At 67.1% G+C, this 24,669-nt stretch overlaps 4 protein-coding genes across 5 annotated transcripts; 2 read left to right on the top strand and 2 right to left on the bottom strand.

Moving 5' to 3' along the window:
- The first annotated feature begins 103 nt into the window (after window positions 1-103).
- Window positions 104-5,059, top strand: TRIM46 (tripartite motif containing 46). Of its 2 annotated transcripts, XM_034071186.1 has the most exons (10): window positions 104-231; window positions 947-1,202; window positions 1,304-1,647; window positions 1,728-1,871; window positions 1,945-2,040; window positions 2,120-2,373; window positions 2,510-2,631; window positions 3,660-3,959; window positions 4,032-4,329; window positions 4,672-5,059. In XM_034071186.1, the coding sequence occupies exons 1-10, from the start codon at window positions 169-171 to the stop codon at window positions 5,045-5,047; spliced, it is 2,253 nt and encodes a 750-aa protein (XP_033927077.1). In that variant the 5' UTR covers window positions 104-168; the 3' UTR covers window positions 5,048-5,059. The 2 variants fall into 2 exon arrangements, with proteins under 2 accessions (XP_033927077.1, XP_033927076.1); XM_034071185.1 differs by lacking the exons at window positions 4,032-4,329; window positions 4,672-5,059 and having other exon boundaries at window positions 2,920-3,766.
- A 2,129-nt stretch (window positions 5,060-7,188) lies between these two features.
- On the bottom strand, window positions 7,189-11,405 carry MUC1 (mucin 1, cell surface associated). The gene is made up of 7 exons (XM_034071309.1): window positions 11,224-11,405; window positions 9,264-10,183; window positions 9,052-9,110; window positions 8,835-8,977; window positions 8,497-8,612; window positions 8,263-8,409; window positions 7,189-7,471 (listed from the first exon to the last, which is right to left on the bottom strand). Exons 2-7 carry the CDS (start codon window positions 10,170-10,172, stop codon window positions 7,397-7,399), a joined length of 1,449 nt encoding a protein of 482 aa, XP_033927200.1. The 5' UTR covers window positions 10,173-10,183; window positions 11,224-11,405; the 3' UTR covers window positions 7,189-7,396.
- A 1,758-nt stretch (window positions 11,406-13,163) lies between these two features.
- THBS3 (thrombospondin 3) lies at window positions 13,164-20,351 on the bottom strand. The gene is made up of 23 exons (XM_034071114.1): window positions 20,191-20,351; window positions 19,378-19,584; window positions 18,619-18,875; window positions 18,430-18,532; window positions 18,212-18,238; window positions 17,863-17,945; window positions 17,730-17,781; window positions 17,499-17,647; window positions 17,268-17,408; window positions 17,050-17,127; window positions 16,820-16,972; window positions 16,596-16,706; window positions 16,415-16,522; window positions 16,072-16,231; window positions 15,879-15,997; window positions 15,755-15,807; window positions 15,400-15,593; window positions 15,146-15,324; window positions 14,991-15,039; window positions 14,624-14,820; window positions 14,385-14,557; window positions 13,498-13,637; window positions 13,164-13,387 (listed from the first exon to the last, which is right to left on the bottom strand). The coding sequence occupies exons 1-23, from the start codon at window positions 20,285-20,287 to the stop codon at window positions 13,329-13,331; spliced, it is 2,889 nt and encodes a 962-aa protein (XP_033927005.1). The 5' UTR covers window positions 20,288-20,351; the 3' UTR covers window positions 13,164-13,328.
- An 855-nt stretch (window positions 20,352-21,206) lies between these two features.
- On the top strand, window positions 21,207-23,862 carry MTX1 (metaxin 1). The gene is made up of 8 exons (XM_034071115.1): window positions 21,207-21,410; window positions 21,497-21,566; window positions 22,188-22,267; window positions 22,361-22,453; window positions 22,599-22,781; window positions 22,886-22,962; window positions 23,254-23,408; window positions 23,490-23,862. Exons 1-8 carry the CDS (start codon window positions 21,330-21,332, stop codon window positions 23,708-23,710), a joined length of 960 nt encoding a protein of 319 aa, XP_033927006.1. The 5' UTR covers window positions 21,207-21,329; the 3' UTR covers window positions 23,711-23,862.
- The last annotated feature ends 807 nt before the right edge of the window (window positions 23,863-24,669 follow it).

A 24,669-nucleotide genomic window follows, 5' to 3' on the forward strand; every position in this document is an offset into this window, starting at 1 on the left:
CCTCCCCGGGGCTCCCGGAGGGGCTGCAGGAGCCTCCCGGTGCCCCCGCCCCCCCCCCTCCAGCCCCCGGTCCTGCTGAGCATGCGCGCCGCCGCCCCCCGCCCTCCCCCCCGGCTCCGCCGCTCCCTGCCACAGAGCGGGGTGTCCGCCGCTACCGGGAGCGGAGCCATGGCCGAGGGCGAGGACCTGCAGACCTTCACCTCCATCATGGACGCGCTCGTCCGCATCAGCGTGAGCGGCGGAGGGAGGGGGCACCGGGGAGCGGACGGGCCGGGCGTCGCCATGGCAACGCGGCGGGGGGCGAGCGGGGCGGCGGCGCTGACCCGGGGGGCTCGAACCGGACCCGGAGCATCCGGACCCCCCCTCCCCCCCCCCCCCATCGCGGGCCCGGCTCTGGGCCCGCTGCAGTCCCCATCCCGATCCCAGCCCTGGGGCCCATCCTGGTGCTGGTCCAGGCCTGGTGCTGGGCCTGATCCTGGTGCTGGGCCTGATCCTGGTGCTGGGCATGATCCTGGTGCTGGTCCCATCCTGGTGCTGGTCCAGGCCTGATCCTGGCCCTGGTGCTGGTCCCATCCTCCATCCCATCTCCATCTCAGCCCTGATGCTGCTCCTGATCCCAATCCTGACCATGCTTCTGCTCCCAGTCCCAATCCTGTCCCTGTTGCTGCCCCCAGCCCTTATCCAGGCCTTGGTGCTGCACCAGCCCTGCTCACACACTTGGGGTTGATCCTGGCTCTGGTCCCACTGCTGGTCCTGGCTGTGGCCCTGATGCCAGCCCCCATCCCAGCCGTAGCCCTGGTCCCCATCCTGCTGCTGGTCCCAGCGCTGGTCCTTCCCCAGTCCCTGCTGCCGCTCCCAGCCCTGCTCCATCCCCAGTCCCTGCTGCCGCTCCCAGCCCTGCTCCATCCCCATCTCCACCCAATGACTCTCCCCTCTCTCTCCGCAGACCAGCATGAAGAACATGGAGCGGGAGCTGGTGTGCCCGGTGTGCAAGGAGATGTACAAGCAGCCGCTGGCGCTGCCCTGCACACACAACGTGTGCCACGTGTGTGCCAGCGAGGTCCTGCTGCAGCAGGGGTACCTGTGCTGTGACCCCACCTCCGAGCCCTCCTCGCCCGCGGCCACCCCGGCCACCCGCAGCCCGCGCCTGGGCCGCCGCGCGGTGCCCAAGCCCGACCGCCTCGACCGGCTCCTCAAGTCAGGTGAGGGCACTGGGATGGCACCGGGATGGCACCGGGATGGCACCGTGGGTGCTGCCTCCATCCCCTGTATCCTGATGCCTTTCCCCGCATCCCCCCCCCAGGGTTCGGTACCTACCCCGGGCGCAAGCGGGGCCCAGTGCACCCCCAGAGCGTGAGCTTCCCGTGCCCCGCGTGCCGGAGGGACGTGGACCTGGGCGAGCGGGGCCTGGGCAGCCTGTTCCGTAACCTGACGCTGGAGCGGGTGGTGGAGCGCTACCGGCAGACCATCAACATCAGCGCGGCCATCATGTGCCAGTTCTGCAAGCCCCCGCAGCTGGAGGCCACCAAGGGCTGCACCGAGTGCAAGTCCAGCTTCTGCAATGAGTGCTTCAAGCTCTACCACCCCTGGGGCACGCAGAAAGCCCAGCACGAGCCCACGCCGCCCACCCTCACCTTCCGCCCCAAGGTACCGGCTCCTTCCCCGCTCCTTTGGGGTGCTGGGTGTGGGGTCAGAGCCCCACTGAGCTCCCCTATGGCCGCTGGCAGGGGCTGATGTGCCCAGAGCACAAGGAGGAGGTGACTCACTACTGCAAGACGTGCCAGCGCCTGGTGTGCCAGCTCTGCCGCGTGCGCCGCACTCACACCAGCCACAAGATCACCCCCGTGCTCAGTGCCTACCAGGCCCTCAGGGTGAGAGCTGGGGCAGGGATGGGGGGGAACTGGGGTCACCCCATGGAGCTTCCCCTCACCTCCCTCCCTGCAGGAGAAGCTGACCAAGAGCCTCGCCTACATCCTGAGCAGCCAGGACACGGTGCAGACCCAGATTGCGGAGCTGGAGGAGACGGTGAAGCACACGGAGGTGAGGATGCAGGTGCTGCCCATGCTCTCCTGGGCTCAGCCCCTTGGCATGCAGCAGCTCACCCCTCCTCTGTGAGCAGGTGAATGGCTCCCAGGCCAAGGAGGAGGTGTCGCAGCTGATCCAGGGGCTGTGCTCCATGCTGGAGGAGAAGAGGGCCACCCTGCTGCAGGCCATCGAGGAGTGCCAGCAGGAGCGGCTGGCCAGCCTGCACGGCCAGATCCAGGAGCACCAGGCCATGCTGGAGAACTCGGGCATGGTGGGCTATGCCCAGGAGGTGCTGAAGGAGACTGACCACCCCTGCTTCGTCCAGGCTGCCAAGCAGCTGCACCACAGGTATGGGGCTGGAGGTACCCAGGGTGCTGGGTGAGCATCACAGGCTGTGGGGCTGCAGCCAATGTGGCAGAGCCAAGGGGCAGGATCCCACTCTGGAGCCGCTCATGTTGACTGAGACCCCTCTCTGGTGCTGCAGGATGCTCAGGGCCACGGACTCACTGCAGAGCTTCCGTCCTGCAGCCTCATCCTCCTTCAGCCACTTCCAGCTGGACGTCAGCAGGGAGCTGAAGCTGCTCACGGACCTGGCCTTCATCCGAGGTAACGGCAGCAGTGTGGGCACCGGCTGTGCCCATGCGGAGGTGCAGCCCCTCGGCCTCGCGGGTCTGCTGGTCCCCCCCTCCCCGTCAGGGACAGCCCCAAACCCCCCCCCCAGCCCCATGCCGGGTGCGGAGGCAGCACAGGCAGGGCCGTGGTGCCACATAAGGGCAGCAGCGGCGCCGGAGGGTGAGTACGGACGGGGCAGCGCTTCCCCCCCGGGCAGGAGCCGGGGCCCTGCCGCGCTCAGCGGCTCTTACCAGACCTGCTTCTACCTCTCTTTGTTTATAGGCTGTGCCCGCTGCAGAGTCGTCACCGAAGTAACTGAGGCAAGTCACATCCCTGCCCCAGAGCCTGCCCTGCTCTCTCTGTCCCATCCCTGCAGCCCCATCCCTGCTCTGCTGCCATTGTCCAGCCCCATCCTGCTCCTCTGCCATCCTTCATCCCCTTCCTGCCCACCGGGGTGCCTCTGCCCCACTGCTCCATCTGCTGCTGTTCCTCGTGCCCTCCCACCACCTTCTCACCCCATTTCCATCCGCTCCTTGTCCCATTTCTGTCCCTCTCTCACCCCATTTCCATCCCCCTTTTTACCTGATTTCCATCCCCTCCTCACCCCATTTCTGTCCCCTTCTCACCCCATTTCCACTCCCTTCCTCGTCCCGCTTCCCCCACCATCCCCTCATCTCCCCCCCCTCCTTCTCACCCTGCTTCTGCTCCCACCGTGCCTCTGGCACCCTCACAGCACCATCCTCATCTCTCTGCTGCCTCCATCCTCTCTCTTTCTCTCTTTCTCCCTCCCGACTTGCACTCAGCCTGTCTGGTCCCTGCAGCCCCACAGCAGCAGCTCCTCTGTCTCCCCGACTCTCGCTCCTCTCTGGTGCCTCCACACGGTCTCCGCAGTCAGATCCCCTTAGACTCCTGGTTGTGCGTCCGTGCGTCCGTCCGGAATGCCCCTTCCCTGCGTCTGGCTGCCTCCCCGCCTGCCGGGGGGGGGGATGCTGCCTGATGCCTGCCGGTGCCTTTCCCCACAGCCCCCGAGGCCCCCGTCATCGACACCCAGCGCACCTATGCCTACGACCAGATCTTCCTGTGCTGGCGGCTGCCGCAGCACTCGCCGCCCGCCTGGCACTACACGGTGGAGTACCGCAAGACCGACAGCAAGGCCAAGGGGCTGAAGCTGTGGCAGCGGCGAGAGGAGGTGCGCGGCACCAGCGCCCTGGTGGAGTACCTGGACACCGACAGCGTGTACGTGCTGCGGGTCAAGGGCTGCAACAAGGCTGGATTCGGGGAGTACAGCGAGGACATCTACCTGCACACACCACCCGCACCAGGTGAGAGGGGCACAGGGCTCGGAGCATCCCATGGGCACCTCACACCATCCTCACCCCTTCTCCTTCCTGCAGTGCTCAACTTCTTCCTGGACAACCGCTGGGGCTTCAACCGGGACCGCTTGGCCATCAGCAAGGACCAGCGCGCCGTGCGCAGTGTGCCCGGCATCCCCATGCTGTTCGCGGCCGAGCGCCTCATGACCAGCTGCCACCTCTCCATCGACCTGGTCATCGGCGACGTGGCCATCACGCAGGGCAAGAGCTACTGGGCCTGCTGCGTGGACCCCAGCTCCTACCTGGTCAAGGTGGGAGTGGGGCTGGAGAGCAAGCTCCAGGAGTGGTTCCAGGTGCCACAGGACGTGGTGAGCCCCAGGTGAGTGCTGCTGCCCTGCCGGCTATGGGGCGCCGAGGGGAGCCCTTCATCATCCCTTACCCATGGCCCTGCCGGCTATGGGGCACTGAGGGGAGCCCTTCATCATCCCTTACCCATGGCCCTGCCGGCTATGGGGCGCCGAGGGGAGCCCCACATCATCCCTCACCCATGGCCCTGCCGGCTATGGGGCACTGAGGGGAGCCCTTCATCATCCCTCACCCATGGCCCTGCCGGCTATGGGGCGCCGAGGGGAGCCCTTCATCATCCCTCACCCATGGCCCTGCTGGCTATGGGGCACCGAGGGGAGCCCCACATCATCCCTCACCCATTGCCCTGCCGCAGGTACGACCCCGACAGTGGCCATGACAGTGGAGCAGAGGACACGACGGTGGATGCTCCCCCTCCCTATGCCTTCCTCACCATCGGCATGGGCAAGATCCTGCTGTCGCACGGCTCGGCGCTCACCTCCCGCGACCCCAACGGCTGCACCGTGCCCTTGCCCCCCCGCATTGGCATCTGCCTGGACTACGAGCAGGGCAAGGTCAGCTTCTATGATGCCGTCTCCTTCCGCGAGCTCTGGGAGTGCGGCGTGGACTGCTCCGGGCCCATCTGCCCGGCCTTCTGCTTCATCGGAGGGGGGGCCCTGCACCTGCAGGAGCTGGTGGCCAACAAACAGGAGCGCAAAGTGACCATCGGGGGCTTCTCCAAGCTGGACTGAGCAGCCGGGGCTGGGGGTGCAGAGCGAGGGGGGGGCCCTGCCCTGGGAACGGGCTGGGTGTGGGGTTTGGGGGACGGGGGGGACAGGGATGGTGCTGCCGTCCCCTCCTCTCCCTCTCTGTGAGCCCCAAGGCTGTGGGCAGGGGTCAGCCCTGGACATGGAGCAGGGAGGGGGTGTGAGTGGGACATGGGGCTGTGCAGGGAGGGGGGAGCGCAGGTGACAGTGAGGTGACAGTGGGGTGATGGTGGGGGGTGCGCCGCTGGTGCTGGCTGGGGTGGGGGAGGCAGCCGGGTTGGGGGGCACTGGGGGGGCTGGGTTGGACCAAGGTGTTGGAGACTTGTTTTATAATGGCTCATGTTCAATGTGGGCACAGCCACCGGGAGTGTCCCCTGCTCTATGGGGGGCTGCAGTGTGTCCCATGCCCCCCCCGGGGAGCTCCATGCTCGGGCCCTGCCTGCACGTGCTCTGCAGGGACACGCTGGGCCCCCATTAACCGCAGTGGGGTTGGCATCCCACCCGGATGGTGATCCCACACCGGTGATCCCACACCGGCGATGCCGCACTGGTGCTCCTGCACTGGTGCTCCTGCACTGGTGCTCCTGCACTGGTGATCCTGCACCGGGATCCATCTGAGCTGCTGTTGTTTCTCTCGGGTTCTGTTACAGTCGCTGTATTTTCATGGTTTCCTACAATAAACTGCAACACCAGACTCCTCCTGAGCCACCTGCAGGGCTGTGGGGCTGAGCCGTCCTTGGGGCTGTGGCCACCATGGGCTACTCCTGCCCAGGGCAGGGCTCGGGCAGTGCTGACGTGTCCTGGCCCTGCCCATCCCCGTGGTATCGGGCGCTCCAGCACCATCTCCCTGCACAAACCCAAGGCGGAGGCAGGGTCCAGCCCTGGGGAGGGGGGCACCGGGTGGTAACGGGGGCTGGGCCCCCATGCAGGCTGCGTGTGGGGCTGCCCCAGACCTCGGTCCCTCGCCCTCGGGGCCGTCGGGGCCGTCGGTTCCATCGGGGCCGGATCCCTCTGAACAAGCTCCGCTTTGTGCCCAGTTTCGGTTCCTGAGGGCCCTGCCCAGGGCCGGAAGGGTTTCGGGGGGGTTGGGGGGGGGAACAGGACCCGCCCTGCCCCCCCCCTCCCCGGCCCCATGCCCTGGGTGTGTGGGGCTGGGACTGGCACCCTCGGTGCTGCCTTTGCTCCCTCTCTGGGGCAGGGTCCCCTCATCCCCACCCCTGGTGCTCCTCCTGTGCCCCCCCCTCCCTGCAGCCCCCCCATCCCCATCCCTGGTGCTCCTCCTGTGCCCCCCCTCCCTGCAGCCCCCCCATCCCCATCCCCATCCCCACTGGCAGGATGCTGGTCCCGTTGCTGTTGGCAACTCCGGTTACCAGCACGGCACAAGGAGAACCAGAAGCAGCAGAGACCCCCTTACCTGCCCCCCACAGCCTTGGGGCTTGTGCCACCACCTCCGCAGGGCAGGGCCCCCCCCGGGCCCCCACTAGCCACACTCTGGCCCCGTTCCCACCTTCACAAGGGATCACGTTGGGGAAGTTGTTTCCTCCTTCTGCTGTTCCAGTGGTTGCCAAAACCCTCCCAGTGCCCAGCCCGAAGTGGGGCTGCTGTGGGGCTGCCCCCCCGTCAGTGCCCCATGGCAAGCAGGTCTGGTCCTCCTTGCACCCCACTGCTCCACCCGCTGCCCCCCAGCCCTGCCCTGCTCCTCTCCAAAGCCCTCTCAGGGCTCGCTCTGGGTTTGGAGCATCCCAGCCCTGGACCAGGCAGGGTTTGGAGCGGGACCGGCCGCTCCCGGCCCCGGCTCGAGCTTTATGGCCCCTCGGTTACCTTTCCCATCGTCACCTTTGCGTGACGCGGCGGAACCGGTTGTACCGAACAGTTCGTGTTTGCTCATGTGATAGAAACCGGGTGTGATCGGGGGGGACACGGGGGCAGCGCCTGCATCCGTGTGGGGCAGGGAGCGAGGGGCAGCCCCGTCGGGGCTGTCCCAGCACCAGTGAGACCCCCCCCGAGCCTGGAGCCCACATCCCACAGAGAGAGATGTATTTGTATAAAATAACACCACAAAAGAGCCATTGAATTGAGGGGGGAATGGGGGGGGGGGGGTGCAGGAGACGGGACCCCCCCCTTGGTGCAAAGCCAAGCACGTGCAGGAACCGGGGGCGCAGGGACCCCTCGTCCCAGCCTGGATCCCAAGCCCTGTCCATCCTGTTCTGTCATGCGCATGAATCCGGCTGCTCCAGAACCATCCAGCTCCTGCTGCCCGTGGAGGGGGGGGCACAAGCCGGGGCCGGGGCTGTCCCCCCCTCCGAGCCCTCTCCTCGTGTGTGCCGGTGTCACTCAGAGGTTGTCGGAGGTAGCGGAAGGGTTGGTGTAGGTGAAGGTACCGGTCCCAGCGCCGTTGCTGCCAGCGACCTGCAATGAGCCCCCTCCTCAGTGCAGGACCCCCCCATCACCACGGGGTCAGCCCGAACACGTATCCCCCCCAGCCCTTCATGATGGGCACCCACAGTTGCCTACGGGCACCCTGAGCCCACCATTGACGGCCATGGGCACCCTGGGCACAGGAGCCAAGCCATGGCCCTGGCCATGTCCCTCTTCCTGCACGATAAGCCCAGCCCAGGCAGAGCCAAGGTAAATATTTACCCAGGCCCCTGGTGTTTGCTCAGGGGGAGCTGCTCGATGGGGCCACGCAGCTGGATGCGGCTCCTGCCGCTGCACCAGGGCATGGGCAGAGCATGGGGGGCACGGGGGTGGCCCCACACCCCATATTGTGCAGGGGAGTAGGGGCTGTGAGTGCGTGGGCAGCTCCAGGCACTGTCCTGGAGCTCTGCTTACAGAGCTTCTGGTGCAGGAGATGGGGGGCAGGTTATGGGGTGCAAGGTGCAGGTTATGGGGTGCAGGTTCTATCCAAGCTCTGGATACTGGAATCAGCCCCAACCAAGCTCATTCCCACCCATGCAGGAGGATGCTCTGACTCCACCACATGCAGGGCTCTGGCTGGGACAAGGCACTTGGGAAGGGGCAGAGCAGCAGCAGCCACCCCAAGCTGTGGAGCTCCCCACGGCCGGGCCGGCTTTGCCAGCGCCGGTGCCGCTGCTCCATCCAGGCGTGAAAGTTACCTGTCCGGTGCCAGGCCCACCGGCCCCACTGGCTCTGTTAGCCATTAACCAGCGGCCGTGGGAGCTGCGGCTGCTGGGGCTCACCTGGCTGTAGGGGTTGGGTTTGCTGCTGGGGGACACGTAGCGCCCGTGGCTCTGGTACTGCAGGTACTCGGCCATGGGGTGGTAGGAATCCTTGGTGCTGAACAGGTCCAGCTTCCCACGGGTCTTCCGGCGGCAGGCGCAGATTGTCTGGGGGGATAGGAATGGGGTTGGGATGCTGATGGCACGGGATGGGCACACGGACCCACCGCAGGAGGGATGGGGATGGGGACTCACCAGCAGGAGGCAGGCGAGGATGCTCAGCAGCAGCAGGATGCAGACCAGGACCAGCAGAGCAATGCCCCAGCCTGGCACGGCAGACACCATCGCTGGGGACGTCCCCTCCGTGTTGCCTGGAAGAGGACCAGAGCCGTGTCTGTGCTGTGGGGCAGAGTTATGGGGCTGGCCAGGACCAACAGCCCTGAGAGACATCCATGGGGTCCAGTTGGTGTTCCCAGCGCACTGTGAACCTGCCTTGGCTCTGCAGGCTGCCCCCCACCACCAGGGAGACCCCCAAAGCACCCCCCATGGGGCTCCATCCTCCCTCACATCCCCATCCCAAAGCTCCTGCTCACTCCGGATGTCAGCCAGCTGCAGGTCCATGATGAAGCCATCCTGGTTCATGTTGTTCTTGAGCTGCTGCTCAGCGATAGCGCTGGAGATGGTGGTGTTGCCCTGGCCAAACACGAGGGTGGACTCCACGACCACGGAGCCTTGGCTGCCCATGGGAGAAGTGTTAGTGCCCAGGTCATGCCCAGCACCAGGGGCCCTGCATGGTGCAGCCCCACTCACCTGAAATGGAGCTCACTGCATCCCTTGTAGCTCTGCCCACTGCCATAGACATGGTAAAACTGGAACAGAGCATGAGGGTGATGGAGACCTCATCCCTCCCTCCATCCATCCCATCCCCTTTGTGCTCCCCATCACAGCACCGGCGCTGCTGAAGTGAGTACTGGGGGCACTTGCACAGGGCACAGAACCGAGGGCTTTGCTCTGGGACTCACCATGGCCAGCACAGAGCGGCTCAGGCTCCGGTACTGCTCGGAGGAAGGGTTACGCAGGCTCTCATTGAAGCTCCTGTTGAGGATGCGGAAGGACAGAGGGATGCTGAGCAGCAGCTGCACCGCGGTGGCTGCATTGGGGCTGGGAGTGGTGCTGCCGCCCGGTGCCACTGCAGGGGCTGTGGCAGAGGTTGTGTGTGTGGGGACGGTGTGGGTGCTGCTGCTTTTGGTGCTGGAGGTGAGAATCACTGTGCCACCCTCCGTGCCGGAGGTGGGAGCTGCAGCGCTGCCCTTGGTTGTATTGGTGGCAATGGTGGGAGCTGTGGTGCTGCTCTTGGTTGTGTTGGTGGCAATGGTGGGAGCTGTGGTGCTGCTCTTGGTTGTATTGGTGGCAATGGTGGGAGCTGCGGTGCTGCTCTTGGTTATGCTGGTGGCAATGGTGGGAGCCGTGGTGCTGCTGTTGGTTATGCTGGTGGCAGAGACGGGACCCACAGTGCTGATGGTGGTTGTGTTGTTGGCAAAGGTGGGAGCCACAGTGGTGCTGTTGATTGTGTTGGTGGCAGAGGTGGGAGCCACGGTGCTGCTGTTGGTGCTGAAGGTGGGGAACAAGGTGCTGCTGTTTGTGATGGTGATGTTGGGGTAGGGGGTGACAGAGCTGATGAGGGTAGGCACCGTGGTACTGTTGGCAGTGGTGTTGTTGGGCTGGAAACTTGCGGTGTTGCTTGTGCTGGGGAAGGCTGTAGGAGGGGCTGGTTGTGCCCCATTGCTGCTTGTGATGGTGATTTTTGGGGTGGTGGTCAGGGAGGTGGTGGTGGTCGTCTCGGTGGTCATCTCCGTGGTGGTCGTGGTTGTCTCTGTGGTGGTTGTGTCAGTGGTGGTGGTCTCTGTGGTGCTCTCGGTGGTGGTGGTCATGGCACAGGTACCTAAAGGACAACACCAGGAGACAGTGGCTGGGAAGGGTTTACCTCACACGGCTCCTTGGCTGGAGCCAACCAGAGCCTCACCCCATGAGCCCCCTCCGCTGTGGGTGCCCCCCCTACCCCACTGAAGGCTCTGGACGGGAGCCCACAGCCCCGGTGCTCACGGACACGCCTGGATTCCAGCCCCGGGCAGAGCCGGCTCCGGCTGCCCCCGACTGCACCGACACGGGCAGGGGGAGCCAGCGGCGGTGCGAGCCCCCCGTGTCCCGGCTGCGCTGGGGGCACCGGAGCGGTGCAGAGGGACGGGGGGGACATCGCTGGTGCCGGGGTCCCCGGGGCTCGGCTCCCTCCCGTCCCGCATCCCCCCAGCCCCGCTCCCTCGGGCTCAGGGGGTCCCATCCGCAGCCCCTCACCTGCACCCAGCAGCAGCAGCAGCAGCAGCAGGAGGGGGGGGGCAGTGGTGGCCATGGGGCTGCTCCGGGGCCGCAGGACCCTCCCCTGTGCGCTGTGGGTTCGCTCCGGTCCCGACAGCCGGAACTGGCGGCTGCTTTATAGAAACACCTGGGGCAGGAGGGGAGGCCCCACCCTCCGCCGGCCCCACCGACGGGGGGGGGGGGGGGGGGGTCCCTCCACACCGCTGCGCACCGGGCACGGGGCGCGATGCGGCTCCCGCAGCATCCGGACCGCCGGGGTTGGGTCTCGGGTTGGGGGGGGCAGCACCAGCAGCATCCCCGAGCCGCAGGTGGGGACACGGGGAAGGGGCAGCGCTGGGAATCCCTGGATCCCTGGGCAGGGGGATTGGGGGTTAAACCCACATGAACCCCATGGGCTGTGCCACGGAGCCCAGAACCTGGTGGGGAGCAAGGGGGGGACAGGGCCCCCCAGTTCCCCATACCGGGGAAGGGGGCTCATTCTCTGGTTCAGCCCAGAGTTAATCATTACCGGCCGGCCCCTGCCTCGCCCTACACTCAAATAAACACCGGTGATACCCCCCCCGAAATGCTTACGCAGGTGGGGCCCGGCGCCCCATAAAATCCCAGTACCTTCCAGTAACCTCCCTGCCAGGTCCCAGTGCACCCCCCTGGTCCTGGGTGCCACAACAGGTGTAAGACCCTCATCCTTCTTCGGACACAGCCCCTGGCAGTGCCCGGTGCCAAGCCGGATGCTGATGCTCCACCTCAGGGGTACCAGGTGCCGCCGGTGCCCGGTGCTCCTGGCACGGCAGGACCACACCAACCGCTCCGGTTCCTCCCTTCCCTGCCCTGCGGAAGAGCCCCAATTCCCAGAGAAGGCCCCAGTTTCAGGAAGGACTTGGCCATGTTCCCCCTCCCTGCCCTGCCCTGCGCGGAGAGCGGAAGGGGGAGTCAGTGCAAAGGGGAGCAGAAGGGGGGGACCCTCCGCGGTGCCCAAGAGGGGGTGTCCGGAGCCTCAGCATGGGTTGGACAGGACCCGGCTGCACCCCGGTCCCCAACGGGACACACTGCACCGGGGCCGTGCAGAGGGGATGGGCAGCAGGGTCTGGGTGACCATTGTCACCCCGTCCTCCTCCAGGACCACCCCCGGAAGCCCCCATTCGAGCTGAACCCCCTGCGCCAGCTCCGGTAGCCGCCCCCCCCCCCCCCCCCCCGTTCAACGGTCCCCTCGGCAGAACCGATGGAACAGTCACCGTGGGGGGGGGGAGGGGGGGCCGGGGAGGGAACGGGCCCCGGCCCCTGCGGCAGCGATCCCGGGGCCCGGCGCTGTAAGAGGGGCAGCTGGGTCCCGGTTGGGTTCCGCTGGGTCCCGGTTGGGTCCCGGTTGGGTCCCGGTTGGGTCCCGGTTGGATCCCGGTTGGGTCCCGGTTGGGTCCCGGTTGGATCCCGGTTGGGTTCCGCTGGGTCCCGGTTGGGTCCCGGTCGGGTCCCGGTTGGGTCCCGGTTCGGTCCCGGTTGGGTTCCGCTGGGTCCCGGTTGGATCCCGGTTGGGTCCCGGTTCGGTCCCGGTTGGGTTCCGCTGGGTCCCGGTTGGATCCCGGTTGGGTCCCGGTTCGGTCCCGGTTGGGTTCCGCTGGGTCCCGGTTGGGTCCCGGTTGGATCCCGGTTGGGTCTCGGTTGGGTCCCGGTTGGGTCCCGGTTGGGTTCCGCTGGGTCCCGGTTGGGTCTCGGTTGGGTCCCGGTTCGGTCCCGGTTGGGTTCCGCTGGGTCCCGGTTGGGTCCCGGTTGGGTCTCGGTTGGGTCCCGGTTGGGTCCCGGTTGGGTTCCGCTGGGTCCGTCCCGCCCCGGCGGTGACTGAGCTGCGGCGCCCTCTGGCGGACGTGATCCTCGCGACACCCCCGGGACGGGAACCGGGAGCGGAGCCCGGGGATGCCCCTGGCATCCGGGGGGGGGTGTGTGTGTGTTGGTGCTGGGGGCTCAGCCCCTCCGCGCCCTGCACCGGACGGGCCGGGGGGGGGGGGGGGGGTCGGTACCCGTGCACCCCCCGGTCCCAGCACCCCCCGGTGAGGGCTCGGGCAGCCGGTCCCTGCCCCCGGTACCGGCGTTGCCCTTTTAAGAGCGGGGCCCGGTGCCGCCGCGCCCATTGTCGCCGCCGTGGGGCGGGGTGGGGGGGGGGGGGCGTGCTCCCGGGGGGGGGGGGCCGGAGCAGGGGAGGAAGAGGAGGGGGGGGGGGCACATTCCGCAGCGTTGCCGGGACAGCCGTCGCCATGGCGACCGGGCAGTGCCGCCGGGGCTCGGCGCACACCGCGCAGTTCCCACGGAGCGGCCCGAGCGGAGGGTCCGGTCGCGTCCTCCGCGGCGGCGGCAGGGCCGGGATGCGGTGCAGTGTTGTGCTCTCCGTACCAATATTGCACTCGTCCCGGCCTCCCGCCGCCGCGGGCTGCACACCCCCCCCCCTCCGCCACCACCGGACCGGAGAACACCGGGGGGGGGGGGGGGGGAAGAGCCGTTCGGGGCACCGGGACCACCCCCCCCCCCCCTCCCCCGGTAAAGGAACGGGGCGCGCAGGCTAAAAAACACTTAAAACTTTATGGGCAGACTTCGGGCAGGGACCGGAGCAGCAGCGGGGGGGGCCGCGCCGGTACCGGCAGTGCGAAGTCCGCGGGGGGCCCGGAGCGGGGCCCAGAGCGGAGCCGCCGGTGCCGTGCGGGGGGAACCGGGCCAGGCGCGGCCGCTCACTCCCGTCCCTGCAGCAGGAACCGGCGGAAGGGCTCGAAGTCGGCAGGGATCGTGTCTGCGGGGGGGAAAGCTCCGGTAAACCGGGGGCAGAGCCACCCCCCCCAGGAGATGCTCGTCGAGCTCCCGGCCGGGTACAGCGGGGGGCTCCCGGGGGTCCCTGCTCACCGTTGCAGCGGTACTGCAGGTTGGACCAGATGATGTTCTCCTGGGAGAAGCAGAAGACCCCCAGCCGCCCCCCGCGCATCGTGGTGTCGATGATCACCCCGGAGTCGGCCACCAGCCGCGGACCCTCGTACAACCGGACCCTGCGGAGGGAACCGGACCGGTCAACGGGACCCCACCGGGGGCAGCTCCGGGCATCCCGACCCGGGCTGGAGTGGGGCACGGGGATGGCAGCACCGAGCTGGGGCATCGCTGCCCGCGGTGGGATGCGAGCACCGGGCTGGGAACAGAGCATCCCGCGGCCGATGGGATCCGCTGAACCCCCCCGGCCCGGGCCGGGCCCCCCCTCCCGCAGCCCCGGGATGGAGCCCCCAGCCCCGGCCCAGGGATGGAGCCCCGGGATGGAGCCCCGGGATGCAGCCCCCGGCCCCGGGATGCAGCCCCCGGCCCCGGGATGGAGCCCCCGGCCCCGGGATGGAGCCCCCGGCCCCGGGATGGAGCCCCCAGCCCCGGCCCCGGGATGGAGCCCCCGGCCCCGGCCCCGCCGCCTTTGTCGGGCGCTTTGCATGTGAAAGGCTCCGGCGGCCGCGGGGTCGCCATGGAGACGGGACAATGGCCACGGGGGCCCGGCCGGGCGGACAGGACCGGCCCGCGGAGCCCCCCCACGTGGCGGCCGCCCCGCCGGGAGCCTTAAAGGGGAAACGCGGTCCCACCGGGCAGGACCCCCCTCCACTGACAGGGTACTGCTCCCCAAGAGCTGGACCACACTGGGGCTGGGCCCTCCCCAGGGCATCTCCCACTGCTGCGGTCCCACCAGGGCTCCGCACCAGCATCCTCCCCATGTGCCATGGCAGGACCAGCCTCATCCCAGCATCCCAGGCCCTGCTCACCTGATGTAGCCAACCTGGGGCCTGTGGGTCAGTTGCCAGCGGTAGGAGGTCTTGTCCCTCCAGCCCACGTTGCGTGGGTCCTTCCAGAGCAGGCGGACGTGGTCAGGTGTGTGGCCCGTGTGCCACAGCGCATTGCGCAGGTGCTCCCCAGGACCCGTCGAGGACTTCACTGCCTGTGGGTGCACAGGGTGTCAATGGGGAGGGACCCCGAGCCGGCGCCTGGGGTGGTCAGCACCCACCTTGAGCTGCAGCCCCGGCTCAGCCACGGCACGGAAAGGAGTGGCCTGCCAGTATGTCTGCTCTGTCTGCTTCCACATCACCACGTAGAAGCTGGCGCTGTCCTGGTAGCTGAAGATGAAGCCGGCGTAGTCATCGTCGGTGACAGTGTTGACGTGGAAGGTGCCCTCGAAGTCCACCCCGTTGAAGGCTGTGTAGCCTACAGGCAGGCAAAGGCTGCGAGGACACCTCTCCCCCAGCACAGGACCCCCCACCCCAGCTCCCTCCACTCCTCTGCAGGGCAAGGAACCAGCCCTCACCCCCCAGCACAGGGGGACAGGAGCAGAGGGGCTGCCCCACAGGGCCTAGAGGTGGGAGAGCATCTCTTACCGACAGCCAAGCCCGGGTCACTGTTCATGGTCTGCACGATCTCCATGCCCTGATGGGGACAGCTGGGTGAGGGGCACCCCCAGGGACCCCCGGGCTGTGCTCTGCTCCCCCCCTGCCAGCTCTGGCCCCAGCAACACTGGGGGCAGCACCCACACCTGGTTGAGGACGACCCAGTTGGGATCGATCTGAGCATCCCCCTCGGGGTCAAGGATGACGGTCTGGTAGGCTCGGAAGTCGGTGAGCGTCACCTCGGCGCTCTCGGGGCACACATCAAGCTGATCCACCACCGTGTCGTTGTCAAAGTCCTCCTCACACACATCACCCACCCCGTTCCCTGCGGACACACAGCCGGTCAGGCCGGGATGAGCCCGTGTGTGGCTCTGCCTCCTCCTGCCCATCCCATGCTCACCATCCGAGTCCTTCTGGTTGGGGTTGGGGATGAGGCGGCAGTTGTCCGGGCCGGGTGCTGTGTAGTCGGGGATGCCATCGTTGTCATCGTCGTTGTCACAGTCATCCCCTAACCCATCGTTGTCTGAGTCCAGCTGGGAGCTGTTGGGGATCTCAGCGCAGTTGTCCTTGGTGTCCTGGTGCCCGTCCCCATCGCTGGCAGCAAGAGCAGGGTCACAGCAGTGCTGCCCACTGGGGCCCCAGCCCTGTGTCCCAGCACCCTTCCCACCCCCAAAGACCTCATCATCCCCTTTCCCAGGCCTCCAAGCCAGGAATGGATGGGACAGGTGGTGACCCCACCTCAGTGTGGTCCCTACCTGTCCTCATTGGTGTCACAGATGTCTCCTACCAGGTCGCTGTCCATATCTGTCTGGAGGAGAGCAGTGCCCTGGTTCAGTGCTGCCTGAGGACCCCCCAACCCCAGCTGGGCCCCCACCATACCTGAGTGGGGTTGCTCATTTCAGGGCAACTGTCACAGGCATCCCCGACCCCATCTTCATCCCTGTCTGTCTGCAGAGGGTTGGGCACCTTGGGGCAGTTATCCAGCATGTTGGGAATCCCTGCAAGGACAGCGCTGGGTGGATGCCTGCAGCCTGGGGAGCAGCAGGGCAGGACAGCCCCTGCAGCCACTCACCATCCCCATCGATGTCATTGTCACAAGCATCCCCTTCGCCATTGCTGTCTGTGTCCCGCTGGTCGTTGTTGGGCACATTGGGGCAGTTGTCGCAGGCGTCCCCGAAGGAGTCGGTGTCCGAGTTCTGCTGGTCCTTGTTGGGGAAGAGCCGGCAGTTGTCCTGTGGGAAAGGGGACAGGGATGCTCATGTTGCAGTGGTTGGTGGGCAGGAGGCCACAGTCCCGCACAGCCCAGTGCAGGACACCTCCAGTGATGACCATCCCAGAGCCTTAGGAGAAGCATCCTGAAGGAGTCAGCACCAAGCCAAAGGGAGAAGCCCCTTGCCCAGCACAGCCCCAGGCACCTCCACGTTCTTGATGCCGTCACCATCAGCATCATCATCACACTGGTCCCCGATGCCGTCGTTGTCAGCATCCTCCTGCCCTGAGTTTGGTGTCAGGCGGCAGTTGTCCTGCAGGGACAGTGTCAGACAGGAGGTGAGGTGTGAAGCGCAGCCCCTGCCCTGCGGTGCTGCCGGTACCCACCTGTTTGCAGTGCTTGTTGTTGTCGATGCAGGGCAGGGGCTCATCGGGGTAGCCATCCAGGTCCGTGTCCTGCCCGCACACGTTGCCGTTGCCAGCCCAGCCCACATTGCACTGAAGAAACAAGGAATCAGGAGCTGGGAAGCAGGACAAGGCCATGGCAGGACCCGGTGCTGCCCGTGCACCCCCTGCCTTCACCCTCCTGCTGCCTCCATCCCTTCACACACCGCACAGGAGATCTCCCCGTTCCTCTCGAACAGGCAGAAGCCGTTGACATCGCAGGGGTTGGAGGTGGGAGTGCTGCAGGACTTCTGTGGGATGCAGCCGGACGTTTGGTTCCCCACAAACCCAGACTTGCAGGGACCACATTTGTAGGAGCCCTGGGAGAGGGAGGGCAGGGATGGGATTAGGGACCGGAGCAGCTGCAGGTGCCAGGCCATGGGGCAGCTCTGCTCACCAGCGTGTTGGTGCAGATGGAGTTGGGGTCACAGCCCCCGTTGTTCCCATCATTGCATTCATCAATATCCGTGCAAACCTGCGAGCAGGGTGGGAGAAACCATCACACGGGGCTGTTCCCTGCAGCTCAGCCCATTCCTGTCCCTGTCCCAGCAGCATCCTTCACCCATCCCCACAGCTGGGAGCATCCACAGGCATCGGGCTGAGCACCACACTCACCTGCTTGCTGGCCCTTGCATAGTCAGCTCCCACACCGGAGACGGTGTTGCCACGATAGCCACGGGGACAGGGCTCGCAGCGGAAGCCGGGGGCTGTATTGATGCACTTGGAGCCAGGGAAGCAGGGGTTGGCATGGGCACACTGCAGAGAAACAAACACCCCTTCACCCTCCGGCATCCCACACTTGGGGATGGCCACAGCCCCAGGGCATCCCAATGGAGTCCTTCCCACCTCATCGATGTCGGCACAGTGGGTGCCGTTGCCCTCCAGCCCTGGCGGGCAGGGCCCGCAGCGGTACCCAGGGTACTCGTAGGTCTCCATGCAGTCCACACCACTGAAGCAGGGGTTGGGGTTGCAGCGGGACCGGTGCTCGTGGAAGCCTGAGGAGAGGGAGGACCAGGCAGGGGTGAGCCAGGGCTGCCCTTGGCCCCTGAGGGGGGAGCAGAGCCCTGCAGCACTCACCGCAGACCTGGCACTCCATGATGGTGTTGCGGATCAGGGACATCTCCTTCACCTGCAGAGCACAGCGTCAGGGGGTGCAGCATCCCTGGCAGCCCCCCTGCAGCATCCCCATTCCCAGCCCCGTCCACCTCACCTGGTCCCTGATGTCCTCCCGCAGATCAGACAGGACCCGGTTGAACAGGGTCAGCTGCGTGACCAGCGCCTTGGTCTGCTCGCCTGGATGGGAGCAAAGGGACAAGGTCAGCCCCAGGGCAGATGCCCCAGACCCCCAGGACAAGACAAGCAATGGCTCCTCCTCGTCCTCCTCCCTGGTCCACAGAGGATCCCTTCCCCTGTAGCAACCCATCACATCCTCCACACACACATCCATCCACCACATCCTGAGGCCAGCAGGCACAGGGGGCACCGGGGCGGTTTGTGCAGCCCCAAACGCTGCCATTGCCCTCATGCCAGGGAAGGATGGAAGCAGAGCAGAGACTTACCCAGGATGGAGGCCAGAGCGCTTGTCACTGCCAAGGAGAGAGGTGAGATGTCACCGGGTGCTGCCAAGAGCCCAGCAGTGTGGGGCTGCTCCTGGTGCACAGCACTTGGGCAGGAGCATCCCTCTGTGCAGCACCTTGTCCCCTCTACCTCGTGTGTCACAGCACATGGGTGACCCCGTACCTGCACTGCCCAGCGCAAGGGGCAGATGTGCCATTACCTGCACTGTGAATGGACTCATCCCCTTGGAAAGGGCACTCGCTCAGGGCCCCCACGCGGCTCATGGACCCCCCCAGGATCAGCTTCATCGACTCCACAACCCCCTGATGTACAAGGGGAGACGTGGTCAGCGGGGGGGGGGGCTCTACCTGTCCCCAAAGGCACAGCAAAGGGGGGTCCCAGCACTCACCTGCATCCTCTGGTAGGCTTTCTGCCCCGTGCGCACCTCGATGGCCTCCACCTCTGCCAGGGGGATCTCGGACAGCTCGGGCAGCCCCACGCTGGAGTCCATCTGCTTGCAGTCCACATAGAGCTCCACGCTGAGCATGTCCCCACGCAGCCCACTCAGCCGCACGATGACCGTGTGGCTCTGCCCATCTGCCACATGTGCATGCTGCAGGTTCACCGAGTGCAGCTTGTTGTCCTCCCGCAGGTACCGCACCAGGACTGCAGAGCAGGGGGCAGAGGCCGTCAGCTCCCCCCTGCCCCAGCGCTGGCAGCCCCCAGGACCAGCGGGCACCTAGTGCCATCCCCAGTGGGCCCCTCGGGTGGCAGCCACTCGGTCCCTGTTTCCCTTTGAGCATCATAGAATGGTTAGGGTTGGAAAGGAGCTTAAGATCATCCAGTTCCAACCCCTGCCATGGGCAGGGACAGCTCACACTAAACCAGGGCACCCAAGGCTCTGTCCAACCTGGCCTTGAACACTGCCAGGGATGGAGCATTCACAACCTCCTGGGCAACCCATTCCAGTGCCTCAGCACCCTCACAATAAAGAATTTCTTCCTTACATCCAATCTAAACCTCTGCTGTTTAAGTTTCAACCCATTACCCCTTGTCCTATCACTACAGTCCCTAATGAAGACTCCCTCACCAGCATCCCTGTAGGCCCCATTCAAATACTGGAAGCTGCTATGGGGTCTCTAAGCAGCTTCTCTTCTCATGGACCCACCTTTGTTGATTTTCCCTACTACAGTGACCTCCAACCACCTCGTGTTGTCCTTCTTGGAGTAGAGGCCGAAGAGGGTCCCCCCCTGCTTGGGGGGCAGGCGGAAGGTGGAGAGGAGGTAAAGGTCGTTAACGGTGAGGAGCTCCATGCGGATCTTGTGTGTGATGCTGGCCATCTGCCGGGCCTCGCTCACCAGCAGCAGGTCAATGACTGCGGGAGCCAAACGGGGGTCGCATCCTGAACCGGGACCCGCAGCTCCGGACGTGCCCGAGGGGCCGGAGCCACGGGAGGAGCCCGGACCGCCGGGCCCCGGGGAAGCCCCGACATCCCCCGGGCCCCGCCCAGCGCCGGCCCCGCGCGGTGGCGCTCCAGGACCGGCAGCGCCGCGGCCGCAGCACCGGGAGGGACCCGAGGAGTCCCCGGCCCGGAGCCTGCCCCGCTCCGCACCGAGCTCCGCACCCCGGGAGCTCCGCAGCGGGGCCGGTCCCGCAGAGCGGGGATGCAGCTCCCGGGACTCCCCCCCCCCCGGCCCGGGACCGGCTCCGCCGAACGGCAGGGGGACCGGGAGCTCCTGCACGGACGGTCCGGCCCGGGGCGCTCCGGTCCCGGCGCCTGCTCCGTGCACCGCACCGGGCAGAGCGGCGGCCGCGCAGCGCTGCAGCCCCCGCTGCCCCCAGCGCGCACCGGGACCGGCGGCTCCCGAGCATGAACGTGTCCCGGTGCCCGCAGCGCTCCCGGTGCGCGCAGAGCCGCTGTCAGCGGCCCCGGGCCGGGCAGCGGGGCCGGGGGTCTCGGTCCGCTCCGGTCTCCCCTTACCTTGCAGCCCCTGCCGAGCGGCGCCGGCGGCTCCCAGCAGGAGCAGCGCCAGGAGCGCTCCCAGCGCCGGGCCCCCCGCGGCCGCCGGTGCCCCCATGCTCCCGGTGCCGCCGGTGCGGAGCGGAGCGCGGTGGAGCGGAGTGTGCGACGGGGGAGGGGCCGGGGCTGCGGGCGAGGAGGAAACAAAGAGCCGTCAATCACCGGCGCGCATCCCGGGGACCCCGGCGGGCGCTCGGGGCCGCGGCGGAAGGGAGAGGAGCGGGGTGGGACGGGGCGCACCGGGAGAGCCACCGGAGCCCCGGCCCTGGCGCGGCTCCTGCGCGCCGGTTCACCGGGAGGTCAGGCAGTCTGGGGCCGCCCTATAGCGAGCCAGAGCCGCCCCAGCAGCGCCGGAGCATCCCAGCCCGCAGAGCAGCGGGGATAGCGGGGGCTGCTGTACCGGGGTGTCCCCTTTGCCACCCCCGGGGCTGCGGTGCTCGCCGGTGAGAGCGGAGCCAGCGCTTGGAGAGCTCCCAGCGGCGTCAACCAGCGCCGGGCCCCGGCCCAAGCCCCGGAGCAGAGGGATGAGCTCACCCCGAGCGCTCTGGGGCCGCAGGGGGAGCCCCGCAGTGCCCTCGGGGGGCGGCAGCCGAACGGGGCCCCACGGGCATCCCTCGCTTGGGCAGCGCCGCCCGGTCCCGGTCCCGGTCCGGTCCGGTCTGTGCCGCCGCACCCGCTGCAGGACCCGGGGCCGCTCGGGGCGCTCCCCGCTGAGCCCCGGCCAAGGGGAGCGGCCCCCGCTGTGTTTATCGCTGTGTTCCCCGGCTCCATAACAACGGCCGCGGCCGCCCCAGCGCCGGTCCCCGGTCCCAGCCCCGAGCCAGCGGCTGGGAACGGAGCAGCGGCAGCGGCGGGGGCTGCTCCCGAGCCCCCCCCCCCCCCCCCCCCCCCCCCCCCGTTGTTCCCGTCCCTCCGGGCCCAGCGCGCTCCCGGCCCCGTTCCCCTCCCATAGACACGTGCGGGGCGCCGGGACACGGGGCGCGGCCGCCGCTGCCCCGAGGGCTCCGCTGGGACACGGGGCGGCCCCGGGCCGGTGGCGGAGCCCCCCCGCGGTGGGGACGGGCGGAGCCGGCCCGTGTGGTTCCGGGTCGGACGGGAAGATGGCGGCGCCCATGGAGCTGTTCTGCTGGGCCGGGGGCTGGGGGCTGCCCTCGGTGGACCCGGACTGCTTGGCCGTGCTGGTGAGCGCCGGTACCGGTACCGGGGCCGGGTCCGGTGCGTCCCGTCCGGCCGAGCCCCCCCTCCCTCCGCCGCTCTCCTCTTGCAGACGTACGCGCGGTTCACGGGAGCGCCGCTCAAGGTTCACCGGGTCTCCAGCCCCTGGAGGAGCCCCTCCGGTAAGGATCCCCCCCCCCCACCCCTCCCGGTTCGGGGCTACCGGCACCGACCGGGACCACCCGACCCAGCGCGACCTCCCCATTGCAACCCCTGCCCCATGCACCCCCACTGCATCGTGCTCCATCAGACCCACGTGCGTTTCTGTTCTCAGCTCGACCACCCCCTGCCCCACTGCATCCCCGACCCCATTATATCCTCTGCCCCACTGCATCTCCTGCCCCATTGCATCCCCGATCCCACTGCATCCCCTGCCCCATTGCTCCCCCTGCCCCACTGCATCCCCTGCCCCATTGCTCCCCCTGCCCCACTGCATCCCCCACCCCATTGCTCCCCCTGCCCCATTGCTCCCCCTGCCCCACTGCATCCCCGATCCCACTGCATCCCCTGCCCCATTGCTCCCCCTGCCCCACTGCATCCCCCACCCCATTGCTCCCCCTGCCCCATTGTTCCCCCTGCCCCACTGCATCCCCTGCCCCATTGCTCCCCCTGCCTCATTGCTCCCCCTGCCCCATTGCACCCCCTCGCACTGCCATGTGCCCCTCTGGTTGCACCCCTTACCCAAGCATAGGGGCCCCTTACCCTGGCACCGATGCCTGCACCTACCCCTCTCCTGCCCTCAGGGCGCCTGCCAGCCTTGAAGACGAGGGACAACGGCACCATCTCCAAGATGGAGCAGATCATAACTCACCTCAGGAAACAGGTATGGGGGGATCAGGGGCACCCCCAGGGCCCTGGAGACCCCTGGGAGGAGGGTTCAGGATCTGACCCTTCCTCTCTGGATCTCACCCTGCAGAAGTACAACGCTGACTACGACCTCTCTGCTGCACAAGGGGCAGACACGTTGGCCTTCGTGTCCCTGCTGGAGGAGAAGCTGCTGCCGGTGCTGGTGCGTCCTCCGGGAGGGTCTGGAGCATCCGGAGCAGGATGAGGCTGCTCCCTCACCCCTCTGTGGTGCTCAGTGCCTGGGTGAGCAGCACTGGGCATGGCTTCGGCCCCACCATAGCCTGGGCACGGGTTGTTCCCCATCACAGATCCACACCTTCTGGGTGGACGCAAAGAACTACGTGGAGCACACGCGGAAGTGGTACGCGGAAACCATCCCCTTCCCCCTCAACTTCTTCCTGCCCAACTGCATGCACAAGCAGCACCTGGAGCGGCTGCAGCTCCTGTGGGGTGATGGATACATGGAGGATGAGGAGAAGCTGGAGAAGGAGGTGAGGGGATGCTCCTCACTGGGCTCTGGGGTTCACCCTGGATGAGGGCTCCCATCCGGCTCCCTGTGTTCCACTGTGGGTCACATCCCTCTCTCCTGCTCCAGCTGTACCGGGATGCTCGGGAATGTCTGACGCTCCTATCCCAGCGCCTTGGATCCCAGAGGTTCTTCTTCGGAGACTCGTAGGTGGCTGCAGGGGGAGGATGCTCCCAACACACACACACACAGGGCTGAGCCCATGGTCCACGGGACCCACAGCCCACGTGTGTCACTTTGGGGTCGGGCAGGCTTCCATGGCAGCAGGAGATGGCACCAGCCCCATGTCTTGGAGCCGGCTCTGGGGTGGGATCATCCTTAGGGTTGGAAGAGGGGGAGGAAGTGCTGCCTGCCCTCTCCTGGGGCACAGGGGGTGGCCCATGTGCTCAATGGCTTTGGTGTGGGGCAGTGCCTCAGGGCAGGTCTCTGTGCCCCAGCCCAGCCTCCCTCGACGCCTTCGTCTTCAGCCGCCTGGCGCCGCTGCTCAAGGCCAAGCTTCCCAATGGGAAACTGCAGCAGCACCTCAAGTCCCTGCAGAACCTGTGCAACTACTGCAGCTCCATCCTCAGCCTCTACTTCCCCTGGGATGGAGGTGAGACCGGTGCCCCCCCCCTCACCCAGTGGGCTCAGGGTGCTCTGTGCCCTCACCGCATCCTGGCTCTGACCCCCCCAGGAGAGCACCCGGGCAGCGCCCCAAGGGCTGCGGGCACCGAGGAGGCCGAGGAGGACCCACACAAGAGACGGAACCAGCTGCTGTCGGTGCTGGTGGGGCTGGTGGCCATGCTGGGCTATGCCTTCCTCAGCGGCATCGTGTCCATCCAGCGCAGTGGTGTGGGGCCGGCCGCCCGCCAGCCCATTGCCATGCAGGAGGAGGAAGAGGAGGAGGAGGAGTGAGGAAGAGCTGCTCATCCTGCTCCCTGGAACTGACTGTTTTTACACACGAGGATGGCAGCATCGCTCCTTGGGGATGCTCCGCTCCACATCCATGGGAACAGCAGCTCTCCATGGGGAGCGCTGCCACGCCAATAAATGTCCCTGTTATCATATGTGCCCTCATCCTCCCAGCAGCTCGGTTCCCTTCCCAGTCTCCCCACTCACACAGACTGGAGCCTGCAGCAGGCACCCATGTGCTGTCCCATTCCGTGCCTGCTCTGTCTCACTACCGCATCCTGCAGCTCCAGCTCCTGTCCCCAGCCTCGGGGCTCTCTGGGGATGGGGTGAAGGGGAGGACAGTGGGGTTTGATGTTCCTAAAAGCATCTGTGACCATCAGCAGCACCCCCTGTCCTTCCTCCAGCAGCTGTGGGGCTGAGCCCATCGTTTACCCTGTCCCATGGTATCCCCACAGAGCAGTCAGCAGGTTCTGGGGGGCAGTGAGTGTGTGCCCTGCCATGCTGCTGCCAGCCTGGCTTTCCTGGAGCTGTGGCATGGAGACCTGGGCTCCTTGTGGGATGTGGCACAGCCTGGAAGGGCACAAGTGCTCTCAAGTCTCTGCAGAACCTGTGCATCCTCTGCGCCTCCATCCTCAGCCTCTGCTTCCCTGGGATGGAGGTGAGATGTGTGTGTGTCCCAGCCTCACCCAGCAGGCTCAGGGTGCTGGATGTTCACCCAGAGCCCCTCTCCCTGCTACTGGATGGGTACCCAGAGCCCCTCTCCCTGCTGCTGGATGGGTACCCAGAGCTCCTCTCCCTGCTGCTGGATGGGTACCCAGAGCCCCATGCCCTGATGCTGGATGGGTACCCAGAGTCCCTCTCCCTGCTGCTGGATGGGTACCCAGAGCTCCTCTCCCTGCTGCTGGATGGGTACCCAGAGTCCCTCTCCCTGTTTCTGGATGTTCACCCACAGCCCCATTCCC

Source organism: Melopsittacus undulatus, chromosome 20 (genome assembly GCF_012275295.1).
Source record: "Melopsittacus undulatus isolate bMelUnd1 chromosome 20, bMelUnd1.mat.Z, whole genome shotgun sequence".
NCBI classification, from domain to species: Eukaryota; Metazoa; Chordata; class Aves; order Psittaciformes; family Psittaculidae; genus Melopsittacus; species Melopsittacus undulatus.

Excerpts from the sequence above, each read along its gene's own strand:
- THBS3 (XM_034071114.1), bottom strand. The coding sequence starts at position 20,287 with ATGGGGGCACCGGCGGCCGCGGGGGGCCCGGCGCTGGGAGCGCTCCTG. Across the intron at positions 16,523-16,595 it reads ACAACAAGCACTGCAAACAG|GACAACTGCCGCCTGACACC; the intron begins GTGGGTACCGGC and ends CTGTCCCTGCAG. Across the intron at positions 15,594-15,754 it reads TGTGACACCAATGAGGACAG|CGATGGGGACGGGCACCAGG; the intron begins GTAGGGACCACA and ends TCTTGCTGCCAG.
- TRIM46 (XM_034071186.1), top strand. The coding sequence starts at position 169 with ATGGCCGAGGGCGAGGACCTGCAGACCTTCACCTCCATCATGGACGCG. Across the intron at positions 2,041-2,119 it reads AGACGGTGAAGCACACGGAG|GTGAATGGCTCCCAGGCCAA; the intron begins GTGAGGATGCAG and ends CTCTGTGAGCAG. Across the intron at positions 4,330-4,671 it reads CAGGACGTGGTGAGCCCCAG|GTACGACCCCGACAGTGGCC; the intron begins GTGAGTGCTGCT and ends GCCCTGCCGCAG.
- MUC1 (XM_034071309.1), bottom strand. The coding sequence starts at position 10,172 with ATGACCACCACCACCGAGAGCACCACAGAGACCACCACCACTGACACA. Across the intron at positions 8,978-9,051 it reads TGCAGTGAGCTCCATTTCAG|CCAAGGCTCCGTGGTCGTGG; the intron begins GTGAGTGGGGCT and ends TCCCATGGGCAG. Across the intron at positions 8,613-8,834 it reads GCAGCTGGCTGACATCCGGA|GCAACACGGAGGGGACGTCC; the intron begins GTGAGCAGGAGC and ends GTCCTCTTCCAG.
- MTX1 (XM_034071115.1), top strand. The coding sequence starts at position 21,330 with ATGGCGGCGCCCATGGAGCTGTTCTGCTGGGCCGGGGGCTGGGGGCTG. Across the intron at positions 21,411-21,496 it reads CGGACTGCTTGGCCGTGCTG|ACGTACGCGCGGTTCACGGG; the intron begins GTGAGCGCCGGT and ends CTCCTCTTGCAG. Across the intron at positions 22,268-22,360 it reads TAACTCACCTCAGGAAACAG|AAGTACAACGCTGACTACGA; the intron begins GTATGGGGGGAT and ends CTCACCCTGCAG.